This window comes from Calypte anna, chromosome 2, assembly GCF_003957555.1.
Source record: "Calypte anna isolate BGI_N300 chromosome 2, bCalAnn1_v1.p, whole genome shotgun sequence".
NCBI classification, from domain to species: Eukaryota; Metazoa; Chordata; class Aves; order Apodiformes; family Trochilidae; genus Calypte; species Calypte anna.
Window position 1 is genome coordinate 105,597,335 of NC_044245.1, and position 19,208 is coordinate 105,616,542.

The 19,208-nt window shown below is 41.6% G+C and overlaps 2 protein-coding genes across 2 annotated transcripts in view; both read right to left on the bottom strand.

Annotated features, from left to right (window-relative positions):
- Window positions 1-19,208, bottom strand: part of KCTD1 (potassium channel tetramerization domain containing 1) — a 64,331-nt gene that overhangs the window by 22,409 nt on the left and 22,714 nt on the right. The window contains exon 2 of the mRNA XM_030445143.1: window positions 10,609-10,787. Within this exon, the coding sequence (XP_030301003.1) occupies window positions 10,609-10,772 (164 nt within the window). The 5' untranslated portion in view covers window positions 10,773-10,787. The remainder of the gene's footprint in view (window positions 1-10,608; window positions 10,788-19,208) is intronic.
- Window positions 16,301-19,208, bottom strand: part of LOC115597820 — a 28,716-nt gene continuing 25,808 nt past the window's right edge. The window contains exon 2 of the mRNA XM_030444681.1: window positions 16,301-16,482. Within this exon, the coding sequence (XP_030300541.1) occupies window positions 16,384-16,482 (99 nt within the window). The 3' untranslated portion in view covers window positions 16,301-16,383. The remainder of the gene's footprint in view (window positions 16,483-19,208) is intronic.

Here is a 19,208-nt window from a genome sequence, read left to right on the forward strand (position 1 = left end):
TGTTGTTGTGCAAAAGCACACACCCGCTGCCTACTACTCAGTTTATTTAAGCAAGCCTTTCATCAAAGGAAATGGAGGACACCCCCAAGGATGTGAAATTGACAGCTCAGTTGTGTTCTAAAATACTACTTTGTTCTTCCTATTGCCCTCCTTATATATATATATGTATATATATATATATATATATATATACTTTGATAGCGCTGCTGAATTATTGATACTACTGGTTACTGAAAACAAATCTGATTTCTTCTGTCTTATTGCACATAATCCACCAAAGAGTAACATCCATATTCATTGAAGTTAGAAAACACAGGCAGCAAAAAATGAGCTCTTAACAACATAATCTAGCAAAAAACACCACTATGTCATTAGGTAAAAATACTGAAATCTCAGAACAATAGAAATCAAAGATTTGTCTTACATGCTAGTATCAGAAAGACATCTGAATCATTAATACAGGCATGCAAGAGATTTTTTAAATTTCACTTTTTTAAAAACTAACAATTCTGACACACTTGCTCACAATCAACACCAATTTAGATTATGACAGTGCAAATCTAACCCTTTCACAACTTACAGAAACAAGGCTAGAAGGCACTGATGATGCAAATGATGCACCTATTTTTCTTTCTTCCCTTATTTTCTTTATCCTTGTAATGCAAAAAATCTGAAAAAAAAGTTTGTATTTGCATTAAAAGCAAAGCAACTTCTATAAGAGATGCCTAGCAGGACTTTCTCACCTGCAAAAGGAACATTCAAAACTTTGAGTGATTTGCTTGTTTCAGACATGTAAAATATGAAACCAATTTGTTATAAGGAGGAACATATCAGTTTTTCTGCAGCTCTCATTTTCTGGCATCATATTTAGCCAGTACTGCAGCACTTTCACTGAAATCCCCTGAATACCACTTCACCCTCCCCCCCCCATGTATCACCGAGATGATGATGTTTTGATGAAGCATCACACACGGGCCCTCGAGATAATGGATTCAATGGGATACACTTAAAAGATCATTTTTCTCTTTTGTATTGACTGCTTGCACTGCTCTAAGACAGGAAGGGCTTTCATTTTTCATGTAAGCTGTAAGACCCTGAGGGCCCTCTAAACTGTTTAAGAGGGATCAATTTTCAGATGGGTGGAAGGGGCCCAGCAGACCTTCATGGTTTGAAACGCCTTCATCCCCTCGGATCGCTGACAAGTTCAGGCGAACCTAAAACCAGCTCCCAGCGGAGCTGCTCTCTGGCATTCCTACTGTTTAGGATTTGTGGTTAGCATTTGCACAGAACTGTAATTTATAGTATGCATACAGGCAACAAAATGAGAGGGTAAAAAAAAAAAAAAAAAAAAAAGGTTTCACAGAAACAAAATAGTCACTACTGCTAATGGAGATAAACAGCAATGGGGCTGCTAAGCAAAGCAGTTCTTGGCACTGGTGCAGCGGCAGGAAACCATCATCCCGTGACAAGGGTTTAATATACTGACATTGATGCAATTACATCCAGGCAACCTAACAAAACAAATTCATTGTATGGCAGAAAATATTTCCAATTCAACATTGCAACATTTATTTTTTAATTACAGCACAAAGGCGACTTTTGGGGTGTGGAAGGACGTAATCCATCATTTGCTCTAAAGTGACACACTTATGGCAAATGCTGTGTATTATAACTTTCTGTGCCACAGTAAGTAACTACAAGCAATCTCTTGGGTGCGGAATGCAAAGGCTTTGGGTGTGGTCCTGGGAGATGCTGCTTATCCCATCCCATCTCCCTCCGTGTCAGCGGGAGCCAAAGGCAAGCCACGCGTTGCTGCACCGGGACTTCAGTCACTCCTCCTGTTTCACGTGTGTGTCACACAAGCTTTTGACAATTCTCTACCTGCAATGTCCCTTGTATGAAAAGAGTTTTTAACCACTCAATATGGCCTATGTAAGAACGCAAATACAAATTTTAATTAAAAGGAATGGGATTTTAATAGGTCACTTAAAGAACAATTATATCTACTGTTTGACTGACAGGCATGTCACATTTTAGCATGAAAACCTCACTGGGGTCTCAGAGGTAGAATTAATCTTTATCTTTATAAATTGATGAACTACTGGATTATGCCCCATTGCATTTAACACTGCTATGCTCAACCATCTCATCTTATGAACGAAAACCTTGCATCTTTCTGTTATTTTCCACTTTCACCTTTTTTAATCTTTCACAATTAAAAATTTTTTGAATCGCAGAAACCAAATTGCTGGTACTCCTCTCCTTCACTGAGTGCCTATTCTGCACAATGCAGTGGGGTGTGTAGATATATAGAAGATAGGTCTTCAGTAATTAGCCTGGGTACCAGACACAGCAGAGCTGAGTTAGCTGGAAGCAGGATAAACAAGTCCAGGTGGAGCATTGTGCTGTATTGCTTTGAGCACCTGAGCTAGCCCCAGTGCCCACACACATGGCTCTGCACAGTGGAAGGACCAGGTGAGAAAGTGACCATGAGCATGCTGCTTTCCTCAAGTTGTACCCCTACAAAGCAAGCCACACCAAATAGCCACCAGCTCAGCCTAAATGTTTTCAAACTGTTGCAGGTGCCTCTGAAGTTCCTTGAAGCAGGCAGAGAGGGGCTTGGGAGTGCCTAGAAAATTGTCCAAATGTGGTGGAGAAACAACTGTCCTGGAAGAGTACTACAGATCCAAGCTAATGTACACATCACAGTTGGAAATACTTTACTTTATTACCAGTGAAGACTCAATGAAAGAGATCAATATCAACGAATCTCAGAGCACCCTTTCATCTGATGTTACTGAGAGTGGAAGCATCATCTGAGATATCTATAAAACATGCTGGCTGCTTAACTACTCAAAGAAAGCTCATCACTAACAGCAGCCAGAAAATAAATAATATGTGGGGAGAAGATGACAAGGAAGCAAGCAATGTGCCTTCACATGGTCAGGTAAAGATCACCTCTGATCTTTGAGAGGTTTGACTCCCTCTGACAGTGATAGAAAAGTATAAATGGAAAAGAAATTAAGACAAAGCAATGAGAGAATTCAGATGATTAGTAGGGTTAGATGCTCAGAGCAAAATAGGAAGAGAAGAAAGATACTGAAGGGCAGGTGTCAAAGAGACAAATACAAGGAGGGAAAGAAAGACTGAGAACAAATGACAAAGGAGAAATAAAGCTTGCCAGATGACAGCTGTCTGGGTAGGACATGACCACATTTGAACAGAATGTAAACCAGTTAAGTTAGAAGACATATTCATGTAACATGAATGGGTGATGCTCCCCAGGCCAACACAGCATTTAAGCATTATTTGCACTAAAATGACTTCAGATAACCAGTCCTAAGCACTTTTCAACACTTCCTATGCAACCTTCGCAAATACATCCTCAAATAGCAAAGAGACTTGTGCATGTGAAACCTAGTCAGAAGGCTGATCATTACCAGAAAGAAGTAAGCCATTAATGGAATCTATATCCTAAAGCTCCAAACACACCCAAGAGGTGTCCGGGTGTTGACAGTAGAACTGGAAGCTAAATGTTTACTTCTGCAATTATGTAGGCACTAGATGCCAATTTGCTTAGCAACTACGTTACAATTTATGAAACACCAGTGAAGTACAAACAGTTCATGTGGGAGCAGGATGACAACCTAGTGCTAACAGAGAGGTACTTGAGATCATGGACTGAGCACAGCAAAAAGCAAAACAAACCACTGAACCTCAAAGACTATGGTTCAAGCCTGGATCCTATCAGAAATGACCGATAAGCAGAATACTTCAGTGACACCTTGGTTTCTAATGGGCTTTTTCTTATCAGACCAATGGACTCAGCACTCCTTTTTTTTCTCCCCAGGTATTTTCTTGGTCAGTTAGAATGAGAAATACTGCTTGGGTGGGTGCCTTCAGCCTGGTTTATGCAGCCATGCTACTGGGTGGAAAAGTGCAAACACTACAACAACAAACTGTTCCTCACTGCCAAATTTCCATCCACGGAGCTGACATCAAGGAGTCTGTGAAATGAAAGGCTTTCTCAGAGCACAAACCCTTCAACTAGCTACGGACAACCTCCCCTCTTCTTGACTTACAGGTCGATCCAACCCACACTGCCTCGCCTGAGCCTACTGGGAAAGGCATTTATGAACCATCCTGATGATACAGATATGGATTTTCTTCTTCCCCCTCAAGGAAAATGTTACTTCAGAGGACTACCAGCCTCAGAAATAAGGAGCTGAAGCCTTTAGCTTTTTTAACGCTCCTGAGTGTAGAAATTTATTCCTCTGAACACTTCCACCCTCGCTGTCATAGCCATGTAGCCATAGCTAAGAATGGCATGAATCCAACTCCTGCAATATAAAAATCTGCTTTCTTTGGATCTACTTTCTTTGGATCTGCACAGATGCAAAGAGTGCTCTAACAAAGCCCCACCTTGATTTTGCTGTCATTTTACACATTCGAGTGCAGATGCATTGACTATGTGTAAAACACTGCTTTTTGACCTCCAAATAATAATAATAAAAAAATACACCAACCCGACGCTTAGAATGAAGAAGACATCAACTCCATCACCCTCATGACTTCCCACCAGTTACTGACCACGCGATGTGAGAACTTGATAATCTGATCATGCTGCTTCTTTCATCAGCCACAAGCAACAGCAATGACTTGCTGACCTGGCAAGTTAGACACATTACAGGACTAAGATTCAGAAAATAGTAATTTCTGCTGATGCAACTGTGATGACCGACCTGTGGTGATCATTAGCTGAGGCAAAATGAGGTCAATATATACCCTAAGTTCAACATACACATCTAGAGATACAATTAATCAGAACTGAGCTAGGATCAGAAAAACAAAACAAAACAAAAAACCTCTCAGCTCTTTATTGACAGAGGAGTGCTACAAAAGATTTCTCTTTACAGCATCAGTTGTGTAAATTTGCTGAATTTCTTTAAATAAGCATAAAATATACTACCAGTTCAACTGCTATTTCTATTTTTGTCTCAAGTTTGTATACGTGCTTACACAAACAGAAAAAACATGAACCCTACTGCCTAACTGCATTGAGTCTGGTCCCCAGGAATCAAGATTTCATTTTTTTACTAATACACTTTCAATCATTATCCCAATACGTTTTAAAAATTGCTTTTTTTTTATCCTTGGTAGGAGGCAACCATGCCTCAAAGTCAAATCAGTTATCTTGGACCACTGAAGGGAGTCCTGGGTCAGTGAGAGGATCGATGTATTTCCTTATCCCAAGCCCTCCCTTTCCCTTGCCACAAGACCATGCAGTAATCAAATGAAGAAATATAGAAGGCAAATAACTAGGTGAGCAAGCCATGGTAAGTAACCAAGTTCACACTGAGCCTCTGCCAACTTCTTCTGCCTATTCACTCCTTGCCGGGAATGTTAGAAAATAATATAAAACCTGTGACCTGGACCATTCAGGCTAACACAACAGACAGAGCTTGTGTATAGCAATTTTGAAAACTCCCCAGGAAACTTGCTCTTTACAACTTACAACACAGTGTTTGTTCTCAAAAAGTGCAAGCCTACTGTAGTGTCATCTTTGGGCTTTGATACCCTAGGAAGATCACCAAATACCTCCAAAGATAGAGACATACCTTTCAGAAAGACAAATCCAAACAAAGAGAGTAGAAATAAAGGTGAAATAATACCCATTCTGTCCGTGTTCCCTTGAAAAAATATTCCTGCAATTCTCATTAGTTAAAAAACTTTGGATTTATTTCTTTAAAACATTAAGATCAATTACAGAAGTTTGAGATGTACCATCCAAGGTGAGTAGGAAGCTTGACAGGGACACTGTCATGGACGCATTACAGAGGGAGCCCTGCGTGAAGTGCAGAAAACCACAACAGATATACTGAACCAGAAATCTCTAGTAAGGTGCTGAAACCTGGACAATTGTGAACTAAGGGCTACATCAATGTCTTATTTTGGAACTGGGGACAGCCCACAGATAACAGAGACTGCCCAAGCTCTGAAACAGGTAAACAGTGCTAACCTGCCTAATTCATAGCATGTCCTTGGAGGACTACCTACATAATCTATGAAAAATAAAGTCTTGCTAACAAGCTTTAACAAGCTGTTGAAAAAGGCCAAGGACAGTCTGGGCATTCTCCTAAGTAATTCTGTGTTCTTGATGCAAAAGAAACCCTTACAAGCCAAAAAAATGCCAGTGTCCTAACTGGATCCAAGTGTGTGAAATTTAATTTCCCTGAGGGCTGAGAGTGAAGATTGGGTAAGAGAACTGGGACACGAATGAGTTGGTTCATATGAAAACCTGAAACAGCCCTGGGCAGAAATTTGGAAGTATTGTGAAATACCATATAAGAAGAATCCATCTTCATATGCAGGGAGTAGCTCAAGATGGGAGATGTAGCCATGCAGATACCCCAAAAGGTTCTACAAAGAAATATATACGAGGTTTTCCATAGAATCTTCCCATGCTATGGTGAGAGTACAGGATGTGGCAATCCAGTGCTACGGTGTTATGCAAATATTTGTACCAGATGACTTGGACAGAACTAATTAAATGTCCAAATGCTTTGAACATATAAGATAGACAACACTGCTGATATTGCTGATATCAGACAGCTGATGCTCATATGATCAAAGTTAAACATCTTCCCATTTAGCTCTGATAGTCAGTTGAGGTTGTCTTAGCATGGTGCACAGTAACTTTTGGTAGACACCACAAAGACAGCTTTAAGGTTGAGAGATTGTAGGAATGATGACTCCAAGCAAAGGGTTCAAAAGTGCTGCAAGATGCTACAGCACTGAAAGGAGAGTAGGCTGCTTAGGCTTAAATACCAGAACTAACAGGTCTATGCTTCCTCTACTCACAAATCCTAAAACCTCAACTTGTTTGCCTCAAACTCTCTGCTGATGACAGGGACCAATGAGACAGCATGATGCAATGATGCCTCAGCTCTCAGGGGAGAAAGGCTCCTCCAGCAGACCCTCATCTTTTATCCATCTTCCAGGGAATAAGAAAAAAAAATGGGTTTTTTTGCTTGTGTTTTTTCGTTTTTTGCTTCTGGGCAGTGGAAAGCAGAGGTATTTTTTTTAATTTTCCGTCGCAAAACCAAAATAATTTTAAGACACTGTGCACCCAAATCTCTAACAGGCAACTTTTTGTTGCCAAATATCATCCTACAGATCTGGTGACTTAAAGTAAAACAGGAGCAACAATCTGTATACAGGTGAATGCATCAAAGACTACAGTATTATTGGAGAGAGGTGCACAAAAGGACACCTGCCACCTCCTCAGGCATTTAAAGAAAATGTCTTCTGTCAGCAGACTGACCATACAGTAGGTGGTCTTGGTAGATGTACTGATTCAAATTGCCTTGTCTTGAAGCCTAAGCCTGGCAAATTGTATTACTCAGCTGCATGAGATCATGTCTGAGGAATGGCCTCACTGGTGTCTTGGGAGAACCTGAAGCCTGTTGATGAGATAAAATAATCTTATGGGATCTTCCTTGTGAAAACTGTAGGTTCCTCCTGGTCCAAAATATAACTGGGGTCCTTGAAATTCCATGCTACTGGATTTTTAATTTAATTGGGGGGTGGGGGGAGAGGGAGGAGTTAGCATTATTTCAGCTTCAGAATTTAAAATTCTAGGATTAATCAATTCAAAACATGTATTATAAAAGGTGCTTGTCTGTCAGATTGCTTCACTGTCTCAGCCTTTGGCCAAAACACAGACAAGCTCTGATTCCTCACATTCTTCAATCACAAGAACATTTGAGAGAAGTCCCCAATGGTTTTTCAATAGCAAAGGGCAGGAACCCCCCATCAGTAGCAAGATGCTATTATAGTTGCACCTGTGTTTCTTTGCAGGAATGAATGGATACCTGTCAGTATACATTCTACATATCAAGGTGCAAACCAGTTTGGAGGACCTAACAAAAGATTTATGGAAAATGAGCCTTGTGAGCTCCAAGTCTTTACCGGATATCATTTAAGGAAACCTTTCTAGAAGTACTCTTTCCAATTCCTACTCCACTGCCCAAGAAGGAGAAAACAGAGAGGTGCAAGATGGGATGATGCTATTGAACCTGAAGCAAGAAGGAAGAGCATGCTTGCTCCAAAGCAGAGACTGCTCTATCAGGGTAGGTCTCATCCACACCAGCAAGTCACAGTGACTCCAAAGCTGATGGATATCATCTTTTCAACCTCACAAAGAAAGATGACTCTGGTACCTGGCCCACAGATGAAAGGTTCGTTTTAGGCTTCTGGCCCTTAGACTAGATGTAATGCGAGTCAGAAGCCTAATGACTTTCATGCCTCAACCTGTTAGATGCTGGAGCCTGCAACCTATGTCTTGACTCATCCCTGCAGCAGTGCTCTTTCAGGCAAGATAATCAAGGCCTTATTTTTCATAGACAATACTTCATATGACAGTAAGCCTCAGGAGGCTTCAAGTGGCCCAAAGACATCTATGAGACCTTGCCTTAGTTTTGATCTTATTCACACATGTGATATTGGTAGAAAAAAAATCAAGTGATGTTGGCAAAAACCTTGGATTAATCAACACTAACAAAGACTGTAGATATAGACTGACTGCTTCAGGCTTCAAGGAACAATTTGTATTGAAGTCCAAATATTACTGGTTTGTAACAAGCATTCAGCATATCTATGTATATACAGAAAGAGAGAGCCGCATACACACATCCTCCCTCGCTGGAAGAAAAAGATAAGGTAAAATGTCACAGACAAAACCCTAATTACTATATAATGATCATCACCTTACTGCTTCATGCCATTGTCTTGACATCCAAATGAGTTTAATAATTGCTCTTTTGAAACTGCTAATGTTAAAAAAATAAAATAAAATAAAATAAAATCTCTTGAGTTCTGAAAGTGGTTGGGAATTCCAGGTTCTAAGAGCTACACTCAAAATATTCACTCATCGTGGGGTTCAAAAGACACTTACTGTCAGAACTGAAATGCAAATGCATGTCAGAACGACTTGAAACAGAATGAGTCTAACTCAGAGTTTGGGTTTTCTTTAAATTATGTTTGAAGAGCTTTAAAATGTTTAATTTATTAAACCGGCTTTGATACTAGAGGCATAGTTTCCACTTTCAAGTGCTACAATGGCTCAATTGAACACAGAATACATTAAGCTTAAATTCCACTGCCACTATACACACTTAAGAAAGACATTTTAGTGTTTCTTCACTTGAAGTAATATGCTGTCCCAGTGAATTTTACATGGAAAGAGGAGCTGCACGTATTAATAGCTGCAGCCTCTCATTCTGTACATACAACAGTTTCAGACACCATCACTACTCCAGCTACTGAAAAAACACTAAGTAACCACAAGTCCCAAGAGCTGAACACAAGCAAATCCCAAAAGTTTTCCCCAAAACGATAGATTCGGTTTTCAAAGAACAGTTCAAGTTTTTCCAGACATTGCTTCAACCTCTCCTGGCAGGCCTGCACTTTTGGCATGGCTTCTATTACTTCCTTCTGCCTGGCCTTCCTTGGGGGGGTTGTCGTAAGAAAGGCCATGTGCCCAGTGGTTTCTCTTTCATACACCTTTATTTACTGCTCACTGCCTCTAGCCCTGTCAGCTCTTAGTGTTAGAAGTCCTGCTCCAGTCCCACCTAAAACTATACAGAGGCTCTAGCACCACTGAAACTCATGCTTAGAACAAAATCAAATCCCACAAAGAATGGCTTATACCCGTTGGCAAGGCAGGTGAGACCTGCGAGATCAAGAAACTCAAATCTCCCCAAGTGGGAAGACCATGAACACAAGACCATGTTCCTTCTAGAGCAGGGTCAGGTCACCAAGGGCAAAGTATAGACAAATCCTGCAGACACAATCAACACCTGCTAACTGATAACCAACTCTTAAATTACAATATCACTACAGTGTTTATCTGCCATCACCACCATGTACTATCCACACACACTGAGTTCGATGCCACTGTTGTTTTCATAAAGCTGAACTCTTATTTCATCTACATACACCACCTGCTCATACATGCAAAAGTTTTCTAACTGCTTAATACCAGTAAGCTACCAGTCACAAGTGTTTCACTTGGGAAGTACGTGAGAGTTAAGACTGATCATTTGAAAAGATTTGAAAAGATTTTGTAGAAAGTATTCAGTTAATGCTGTCCTGTATTTTGTTACATACAACCTTGCCTTTACCTCAAGTGACACATCTGAGATAACACATTGATAGTACAGGAGAGCAGTTACTGCTCCAAAAGAAACAAAACAAATACCCCAACACCCCCACCTTTGGACTTAAATGCAGTATTGCTACAAATTTTGAATGTAATTAACCACAGGACAGGTACTCTCGCATAAAACCAGAATTCAAGGTGGTAGAAATTAAGTTGCCATCAGCTTGGTTTCAGTACATACACATAGGGATCAGCAGAACTACTGAAACATAGTGGAGTAGGGAAAGCAAATTCAGTCTCTGACCTCCTATGAACAAAGAAACCTAATTTAATTTTGAAAGAAAAGGAACTGAATTTATCACTTGAAGACAACCCTAGGATGTCCAAGCATGAAATGGAAGACAAAGAGTTGCCAAAGACATGCAGAACAAGCTTTTTAAAGTTACCTGGAATCAGGATATTTTGTAAGCGTGGCCAAGCTGCTGGTGTACATGTGCCCACCCACATCAATGTGAACTGGTGCGTTGGATTTTGTGAGCTGTGCTGGAGTGGGGATGCCTTGATTGTTCAATGGAGATGCAGGGGATCTAGTGATCAGAGGTCTTGACATATTGGGCCGACTGTCCTGTGAAAAGATAGACCTAGGTTAATGATCTCCTTAAAAAACCTCACAGAAACCCACAGTCTCGAGTCAATAGCAGCCTCTCATAGTCTCAGCTCATGATTTTTATCTTAGGAAAGTACAGACAAATATTTGGCAGGTTTCAAAATCAACCCAGCTCTAAACATTTTAAAGAAGTGGGACAAAATGCAGTGATAAAACCCACAAAGTAGAAATCTTATTCCATAAAACAAGTTCTTCCTAAATACTGATCATGATGGGCAATCCATACCAGGAAAAAAAAAAAAAAAAAAAAGTAATTCTCATATTTAGGAGCTGATAAAGGCTCTGCCGGAAAGAGTTGCAGATAGAAAGACCAAAAACAATTACTGTTTTCCTTAGTTAAGAGGACCCCAGGCAGACTTTTCTGCTCCTTCCCAAGCCCTCCGTCACTGCCACGCAGCCAGAACAGAAATACAAACCCTCAACTCCTCCATCCTGCACACTCTTCTCTTGAATTCCCAATTCACATAGCACGGAAACAGAAGCAGAAACACCTGGACTAGTCAACTGCTCATGGACTGCAGACCACTGGACATCGGCAGCCTTTGAGAAAGACATTTTCCATTTAAAAAAAAAGTTACACGTATGGCGACAGGTGACCCTGAGCGGCTTCCCCGAGGCGGGCGAGCTCCGGGGAGAGCGGAGAGGGAGCCGATGCTTCGCTGGTGAAACCAACTTTTAGTCACAAAGGAAGAAGAGCTGTAACGCCAGCAAAGAGCAGCCCCAGACCTGCGCACACGGCGGGTGGGGCAGGGCAGGGCTGTGTGCTGGAGCCAGTAAGGCAGGCTGCATTCAAACTGGGGGATTAAAATAGAAACACGCTGGAGAGCCGTTTTGGGAAGACAACCCCGCTTTCTGACTGGAGGAGAGGAGCTCCCAACCGGGTGGAATCTTCTTATAGGGATGCCCTGAGAACTGAAAGCCCTTGCAAATTAGTCGGTTTTACATTTAAAAGGTAAGCAAAGCAGCGAGAAGTCAGATACACTTCATCACAAAACTCTCTTTGTTCTTTCGACACGTCTTTGGGCTGCAAAAGGTAATGGATTCCTTGTAAACATCTGCACTGAGCGGGGCAGCAAACCTGGCAGAAGCAGAGCATGGCCGAGAGACAGAGAGCTACAGGAGATTCGGACCAGCAAAGTCCGCCACCGAAAACATCATGTCTCCGTTTTTCATGCCTGTTAAAAGACTGAAATCATAAAGGCAGTGCAAGCCAGGTAAATGTCTAACCAGAATGATTTACAGGCCCATGTTGCACAATAAATCCAAGTAATATGTAACAAAAAACATATATAAACCACAAGGTACTTAACTAATTTTCTTTCATACACAAAAGCAAGTTTGGGTCAAATACTAATAAAAACCGAAAGGGATGAAGAAAACCATCTAGTTTAGCAGTTGGGGGGGGAGAGGATTGGCTTTTTTCTGCTTCTTTATAAGCAGAAGTTAATATAAATCTGCAGAAATACCATGCTTAATCACTACAATTGCTTGAGGAGGTGCCTGCAGCGCAATGAAGACAAGTCCAGGCAAAATAAGGTACACACGCTATGCAAAACTAATGTCTGCTATAAATGCTATGTGGTACAACCACCACCCAAGATGCTACTGATCTGCAGTATGATATTTAGTAAAATAATGAAGAAAAAATTAAAAACAACAACTGCAAAGGCAAAAGTTAGAAGACAAGGAATGACAGAACCAGGGGGAGGGGAAGCATGCACTGGACACTTAGCAGGAAGAAAGAAAGTGGGTTTGAGGAAGGGAACATACTTCAGTGCCTAAAAACAGACAAACAAATTGAAAAAAAAAAAAAAATAAAACCATCAAAGGCTGAGACCAAAATGAAAAACAAATTCTGTAACTTGTACGAGACAGACACCACCACCTCCCTTAGCAGGATCCTCTCTGGCAGAAAAACACAGCCCTGCTGCAATTTAGCACACTGCAGCACCACCAAGCCTGTAATAGTTTTTCAATTGGACACATTCTCCTGTATACCCTGCCTCAGGCTGCTCGGGAGAAAATGAACAGATTTGCAGGGTTAATATTGTAGTTAGGCTGAGACCTCATTCAGCACAGCTGCAATAGTGCTGGCTCCATGAAAACGTAGAAGAATGTGCAGTATAAACATCACTGCCAGGATGGGAGATAGGTCAAAGGGCTGTGGGCATTTTACAAGGCACAAAAATCAAAACCAAACCATAGAAAAAGGGAACCAGTTTCCAAAAAGGAAGCTTAACCAAGATCTCATATACACAGCTTATCCACTAAACTTCCCAAGAAATAAAAGTGCTTTATAATAAATCCTTTTGCTATCTTGGTTTCACCCTCTTCCTTTTCAATATTCCCCTTTTAAGTTACCTGCATTTCTTGTGCCTCCAGAAACAATGTCCATCTGCTCAATGTTTAGATATTAAATACATTAATGCTAACCTTGCTCCAGCCTTAGGTTCATGAGGCAGACATCCCCTGGATCAAACAGTTCACTACTGTTTGGGAGACCTCTTTGAAATGAGACAATGGTGTTTCTACTGCAGTCGCCTCAGAAGATACTAAAGCAGAAATGGGATTCAGAGAACCAGGTGTTTAAAAACCAGCTTCTTTTATGTGGCACAGCCCTCAAGCACAGCCACAGCACAGATCAACATCCAATGGGTATGGCTTTATGACCACTCCAACATTTTACAGATCTAAATCTAAAGGGGCTAAATAACTGCATTGGTTCAGCTATGGAAAGGGTAACACAGGGGCAAATTGTCTCTGAAGAAATACATGGCTTGCATTGGACTGCTGCAAGTGAACAAGCTTAGGGAACAAATGGTAAAGAAAAAGACGTTGATAGTAAATCAAGCTTCTCCTACCTAAAGTGATCACAAATATACTTCCTCAGAAACAATTACAGGAGAAAGGAATCACAGAAGATAAATGCAATGGAAGCCAGCATTTTAATTAGAACAGCTGATGACAAAGAGGATCAAAAACCTCTTTAGAAGCCTTCCTTCATATCAGGCAGGTGAGACCTGCACCCAAGAAGGGTTTATAGCTCAGCCATGGCTGTTCCTACAGGGGAGACCACAGAGTTTGTCACCTACTTCACGAATGACACCAGATTTATTCATGAAGGGGACACAAAGCACAGCTAATGCCTGAATAGGCTGGATGGGCAGGGCAGCAACCTTTCTGATCTGTCAGCAGTCAGTTTTTCACTTGGTACCTTTTTTCCTCAAACATTTTAATATTTACAACAAATTAAATATCAGTAGAAAATCCCAGGTTCAACAACATCTCTTGAAGACCAAAATATTTCAAATAGCCTGCAAAATATTTATCATCATTCATGCTTAGATTTTTCTTTTTTCCCCAACAACTTTAAAAAAAATAACAAAACCCAAAACAAAAGAGTTCTGACTTTCAATCAGAATTAATTTATTACTGAAACTATATATTCAAAGGTGCTGAAAGCCTGTGTGCTAGGCATTTAGGTCATACAAAACTCTCCAGTTTTGGGTCAGCACACAAAAACACTGCTCTAACAGAACGCAGTCTGGGGCTCCTCTCATTCTTGTCAATATTTGAAGGAATCTTTCAACAGCAAGCAGTTGGTATGCCCAGGTCTTTTGAGTATATCTGAACCTGCTTCTCATTTTCTGCTCTAGGCAAGCCTTCCCATAGACTCAACAGAAGCAAAAGCAGACCTGCCCAAACTCTTCCCCTCCAGGATTTACAAAAATCCTTAGGATTTAGAAATCTTTCTACCGAGAGAGGACTGAGAACCATGGAAGAGAGCTTTTGGATCTTCTCCTCTGTGTCTTTTTCTTCTATATCACCTCCCCAACTCCATATTGTTAAAGAATACTTCTTTATCTGGGCTGAAAAAAACACAGTAGCTGTAATGCTGAGATGCTCACCCATGCAACTGGTCTACTGAGGAAGAACAGCTTAAGAACCACGACAGTCTTCTGGCAGCAAGTGGAAGAAGTAGGAGATATCTGAAGAATGCAAGTTATTACAATATGTGGCTAAGTGTACAAAAATTAAAGAGACAGGAGGCTTCCTTCTCTGCAGAAAATATTTGCTCATGTTCGACTGCTATGATTAGCAGTGGTTTCAGAAGTGTTATTTACACTCTGTGGTCTTGAGTAAAGTCATTCCAGATCCCTTCTTAAGCCAGAAACCTTGACAAAACCCATGGCACTACAAGACAACCCAAGATCACTCACAGGGGGACTGATGTTCAAGTACACAACATCTTGACTCACTGGACTCTGTGGGGATTATTTTAGGCTGCAGGTGCAGGCATTGCTGGATGGGGTTATTACAGCCAACATCTCTGTCAGCCAGTCCAGCCCAACCAGGAGTTTGTAAGTTAAGCTTCTACAACCTCAAGTGATTACTACTCAATATGCTGTAGCTCTAGCCATTGCAGCAAATTCTAAAACTACCAGATGCTGCCTGTCAAAGCCCAAGCAATTGCAAAGAAACTTGAAGTTATATATTTCGAACTTGCTTGCATTTCTAGTGGGAGGAGGGGGGGGGGTGTGAGGAAAAGCTTAGTTATCTAGTCTAGACATTAGAAACTGTAACCATGTGGTAGTTTATTCTAAAGCATCACATCCATCTGTGTTATCTTTTTTTTCACATCAGCAAGCCATGAGACAGGGGTTTCTCCTCAAAAAAGCATGGTGCTCATGAACAGCTGGTAAGAGCAATGAGTACATCCACTTTAGCCATCTCTTGCAGAAAAGTTTCCTCCGAACACACGCATGAAGAACAAACCCAAACAGTGAACAAACTTCGAAAGTTGGAGACAAAAATCCCTTTTCCTTCAGTATAAAGCAGGAATCACTCAAGTGCCACAGACAGCTCCATACACCTGACTGAAATAAATCACAGGCTAAATCAAGGGTGCCTGTGGGATGTGGGAAAGCCCAGTTCAAGGCCCTAACCCAAACCAGGAACATTAGGACTATGCTCAAATTCAACTCCTGTAAGTGTCCCCATTTTGAAGATGCACTTCTTCAAAACAAACATTTCATTAAAGATTAAAAAAAAAATAATCATGTCTCACCACAATGCTTAAAACAAGTGCCCCTCCGCCCCCCTTTTTTTTTTTTTTCAATTCAGCAAAAACTCTGGCCACAACAAAGAGGCTGGAGAAAACATTTATTCAACATAAACAATATCAGTACAGTACAAACAGCACTTCTGAAAGGTGTTGCAAGCAGGCAGAGATAGAGAGCTATGTGTGTCTAGCAAGCCCAGGTGCTTGTCATGCTGGAAGGGGAAAACCCTTCCCTGGGCACCTCTGTGGGCTGGTGATGTCCACACACTGAATTCCCTGGCTATGGCATGCTGCATCCACAGATGACACCAAATTTTGCTGACCCCTCAGACAAAACCCTTCAGGGTGGTCAAAGACAACCACGTGCACAGGACAGAGTGTGCAAGTAGCATTTTGGTCTATATTTAGGCATGCTAACAAATGCCATCTTCATCTTTGCTCTGGAAAGCCCAGAAGCACAAAAAAGTTGCCCAGATCTTGGGTAAAAATTCTTTACATATGAACACATCCATGCCCTTTCTTCTGCTTCTTCACCCTTACACCGATGGACATTTCTGAGGAGACAGTTGGGTGGTATTGGTGCCACTGGGTCTGCAAAACAAAGAAACAGAGCATTGTTTTCCCCTGGCAAAAATATGCCAATTGCACTGTCATGTTTTGCCTTTCACCAATATAATCCGAGCGCTCTTTCCCTCGCAGCTGCGAGCTTTAGGATTGCTGACTCTGAACATTACAGATTATGTTTATAAGGCAAAACTCCAAAACAATTGTGTTTGAGTGCCACATGAGAAACAGGCCCAAAACACTATCAGCTGCAATTCAGTACCACAGTCAGCAGAGATACCAAGTCCCTGGAGACTCAGTGGTAGTACTAGAATTATTATTTTAGACCTCTAGAGGAAAAGCCTCATTTTTACAACCTGAATGTCTGTCAAGATGTGACAGAAGGCCAAATTATCCTATGGAAGACAGTGAAATATGACAGAGCTTGAGAAGCAGAGAGGTTTTCTTGAGATGCTGAGGCATCTCAAGTGCACCCAAGTGCAGGAGAACAGTTACTGCTATACTGAGCATCCTATACTCACTCTTCCCACCACCAGTGCCATGTTTGCAGCACTCAGTACTATTTGCAGAAATGCATGCAGCAATACAATTTAGAAAGGTGAATGCCCCAAGGCTGCCTGAGAGGGGAGACTGAGGGTTTGTTCTTCATGCCTGTGTTCAGAGGAGACTTTTCTGCAAGAGATGGCTAAAGTGGGGGTGCTAACTGCTCTACCTAAACAGGTCTATCATAGCCAGGGTGAAAGGTATAGGCCATTAGAAAACAAAACCTTGGCTGAAACCATTTCCTGGAGTGGCCAGGAACTGTGTTAGGCTACCTTTTGTATCCCACAATATACATATATAGGCCTAATACAGATCAAGCCTACAAAGGCCATAACAGACCTCATGTCACACCGGAGTGGCTACAGTGTTGGTGACTGGAGCACTTACCCAACAGGACAATTTTCACTGCTACATCCTCCTGGTCCCAGAGGCACTGTCCCCAGGATGGAGCACTGATCTGGCTCCTTGAGATGGGGGGAAATGTGTGTCCCTTGCTCCACATCCTACATGCTGACTTCTCACAGCCTCCTCCTGGAGATGCCAGCGCTGCTGAGCACGTAACACCCACTCAGAGCTGTGAGTGCTGGGAGAGACTGTGGTTGCATTTCCTTGGTAAAATGAGTCTTGCTGGGGTTTCATCAGAGCTGATCAGGACCTAGAATAAATGCCAGATGTGCAGAGAACCAAACGCAAGGCAAGGGGGTGAAGGGAGCAAGATATTTGTGCTGGATGGAGAGCGCTGCCTACCTGGAGATGCAGAGCAGTTAAAAAATGCCCTTGGACAAGAGCTTTGAGAATCCCAGTGCACAGTAGCTGAGCCTGCAGCACACAATAAACTTCAGCAGAACAAGCCTAACCACACCATCAGAAACTGGTCAATGAGACCTTAAGAAAAATCTTTAACAGTAGAAAAAAGGAATTAGATAAGGAGTCAAATAAGAACCTGCACTTTTAACAGTATGGCAATGAAAGTGAGCCCAAAACATGGAAAAGATCAAGGTTAGAAACACAGGATGAATCTTCTCAAGTGCTTATAAACTTAAAGATTCCCCTAACCCTTGAAGCTGCAGAAAGGAGTTTAATACCTCATTCAAGATATTATACAGATAGATGCTCTTTATTGAAGATTAATTCAGTCCGCTTGCTTGTTTTGGTAAGCAGTGCAGAACTGAGCCCAAATGATGTCATTTATTGCATTCAGGCCCTCCAGTGCCTGCCCACTTCTTCCTGTGCACACCCTCTACACTTTGGTCAAGCAATTGGTAAATGCAGCTGGCACAGGATTTGACTTAAGCTCATAAAGCAAGCAGAATCTTTGGCATACATCCAACCCACTGTACTGTTAAAAAAAATAAATAAATGAAAACCAGTGTAAATGTATCTTGGAGGTCCAGCCCAACTTCACTACCCCCAAACATACACTTCCACTGTCTACTTTGGCTTTCACAATGGAAGGAGGCAACTCCTATGGTCTTCAGATGTGCTGATCCGATTCTTGCTCAGTAAAAGCATCCATTTAATTTACAAGCAAAACCGGATTTGAAAGCTGCTCTCAATTACTGCATAGCACACCGCTGCCCACCTGACACTCTATAATCACAGGGTGTTTACCCCAGAATGCAGCAGGCAAAAAAAAAAAACCAAATTAAAAAAATCTCCTAACCATGCTGGAGGACACAGTGTTTAGATGTAGGAGGACTTTGGACCAAAGGTCAACAGACCTGCTGTGCTCCTTCTAATGGTGTCCTGTGATAGGGGCTGACTGGATACCTGGCATTTCAGGCCACCTGCTCCACCAGGGGCTTGCCTGCTCTGTACCAGCTTCTACTCAAACTAGCAGTAAAATTGATTTAGCAGTGACTGAACTGAAGCACAACTGCCCAGCCTGAGCCTTCTCGAACCGGCCATGCCCAGCTCAAAATTTGTTCACGAGGTGTACAGCAAAGCAACTCGGTGACCTTCACTCAGCCTTCTTTATTCTCACAGGCAAATGAGGAACAATGCCACATACTGCAGAAACTATTACGAGTCAGCAAGTGCCAAGAGATCCCCGAGTCTCAGCAGAGAAAGGCTGTAGTTATGGTGGACACATTTTTTTAAAGAAAACAGGAAAAAAAAAAAAAAGGAACACTATTAAAAGGATGAGCAGTCCCTGGGAAAGAGGCTGCAATTTCTGAAGAGCCTTTAGCAGTCTGGCATCCCTGCCCACA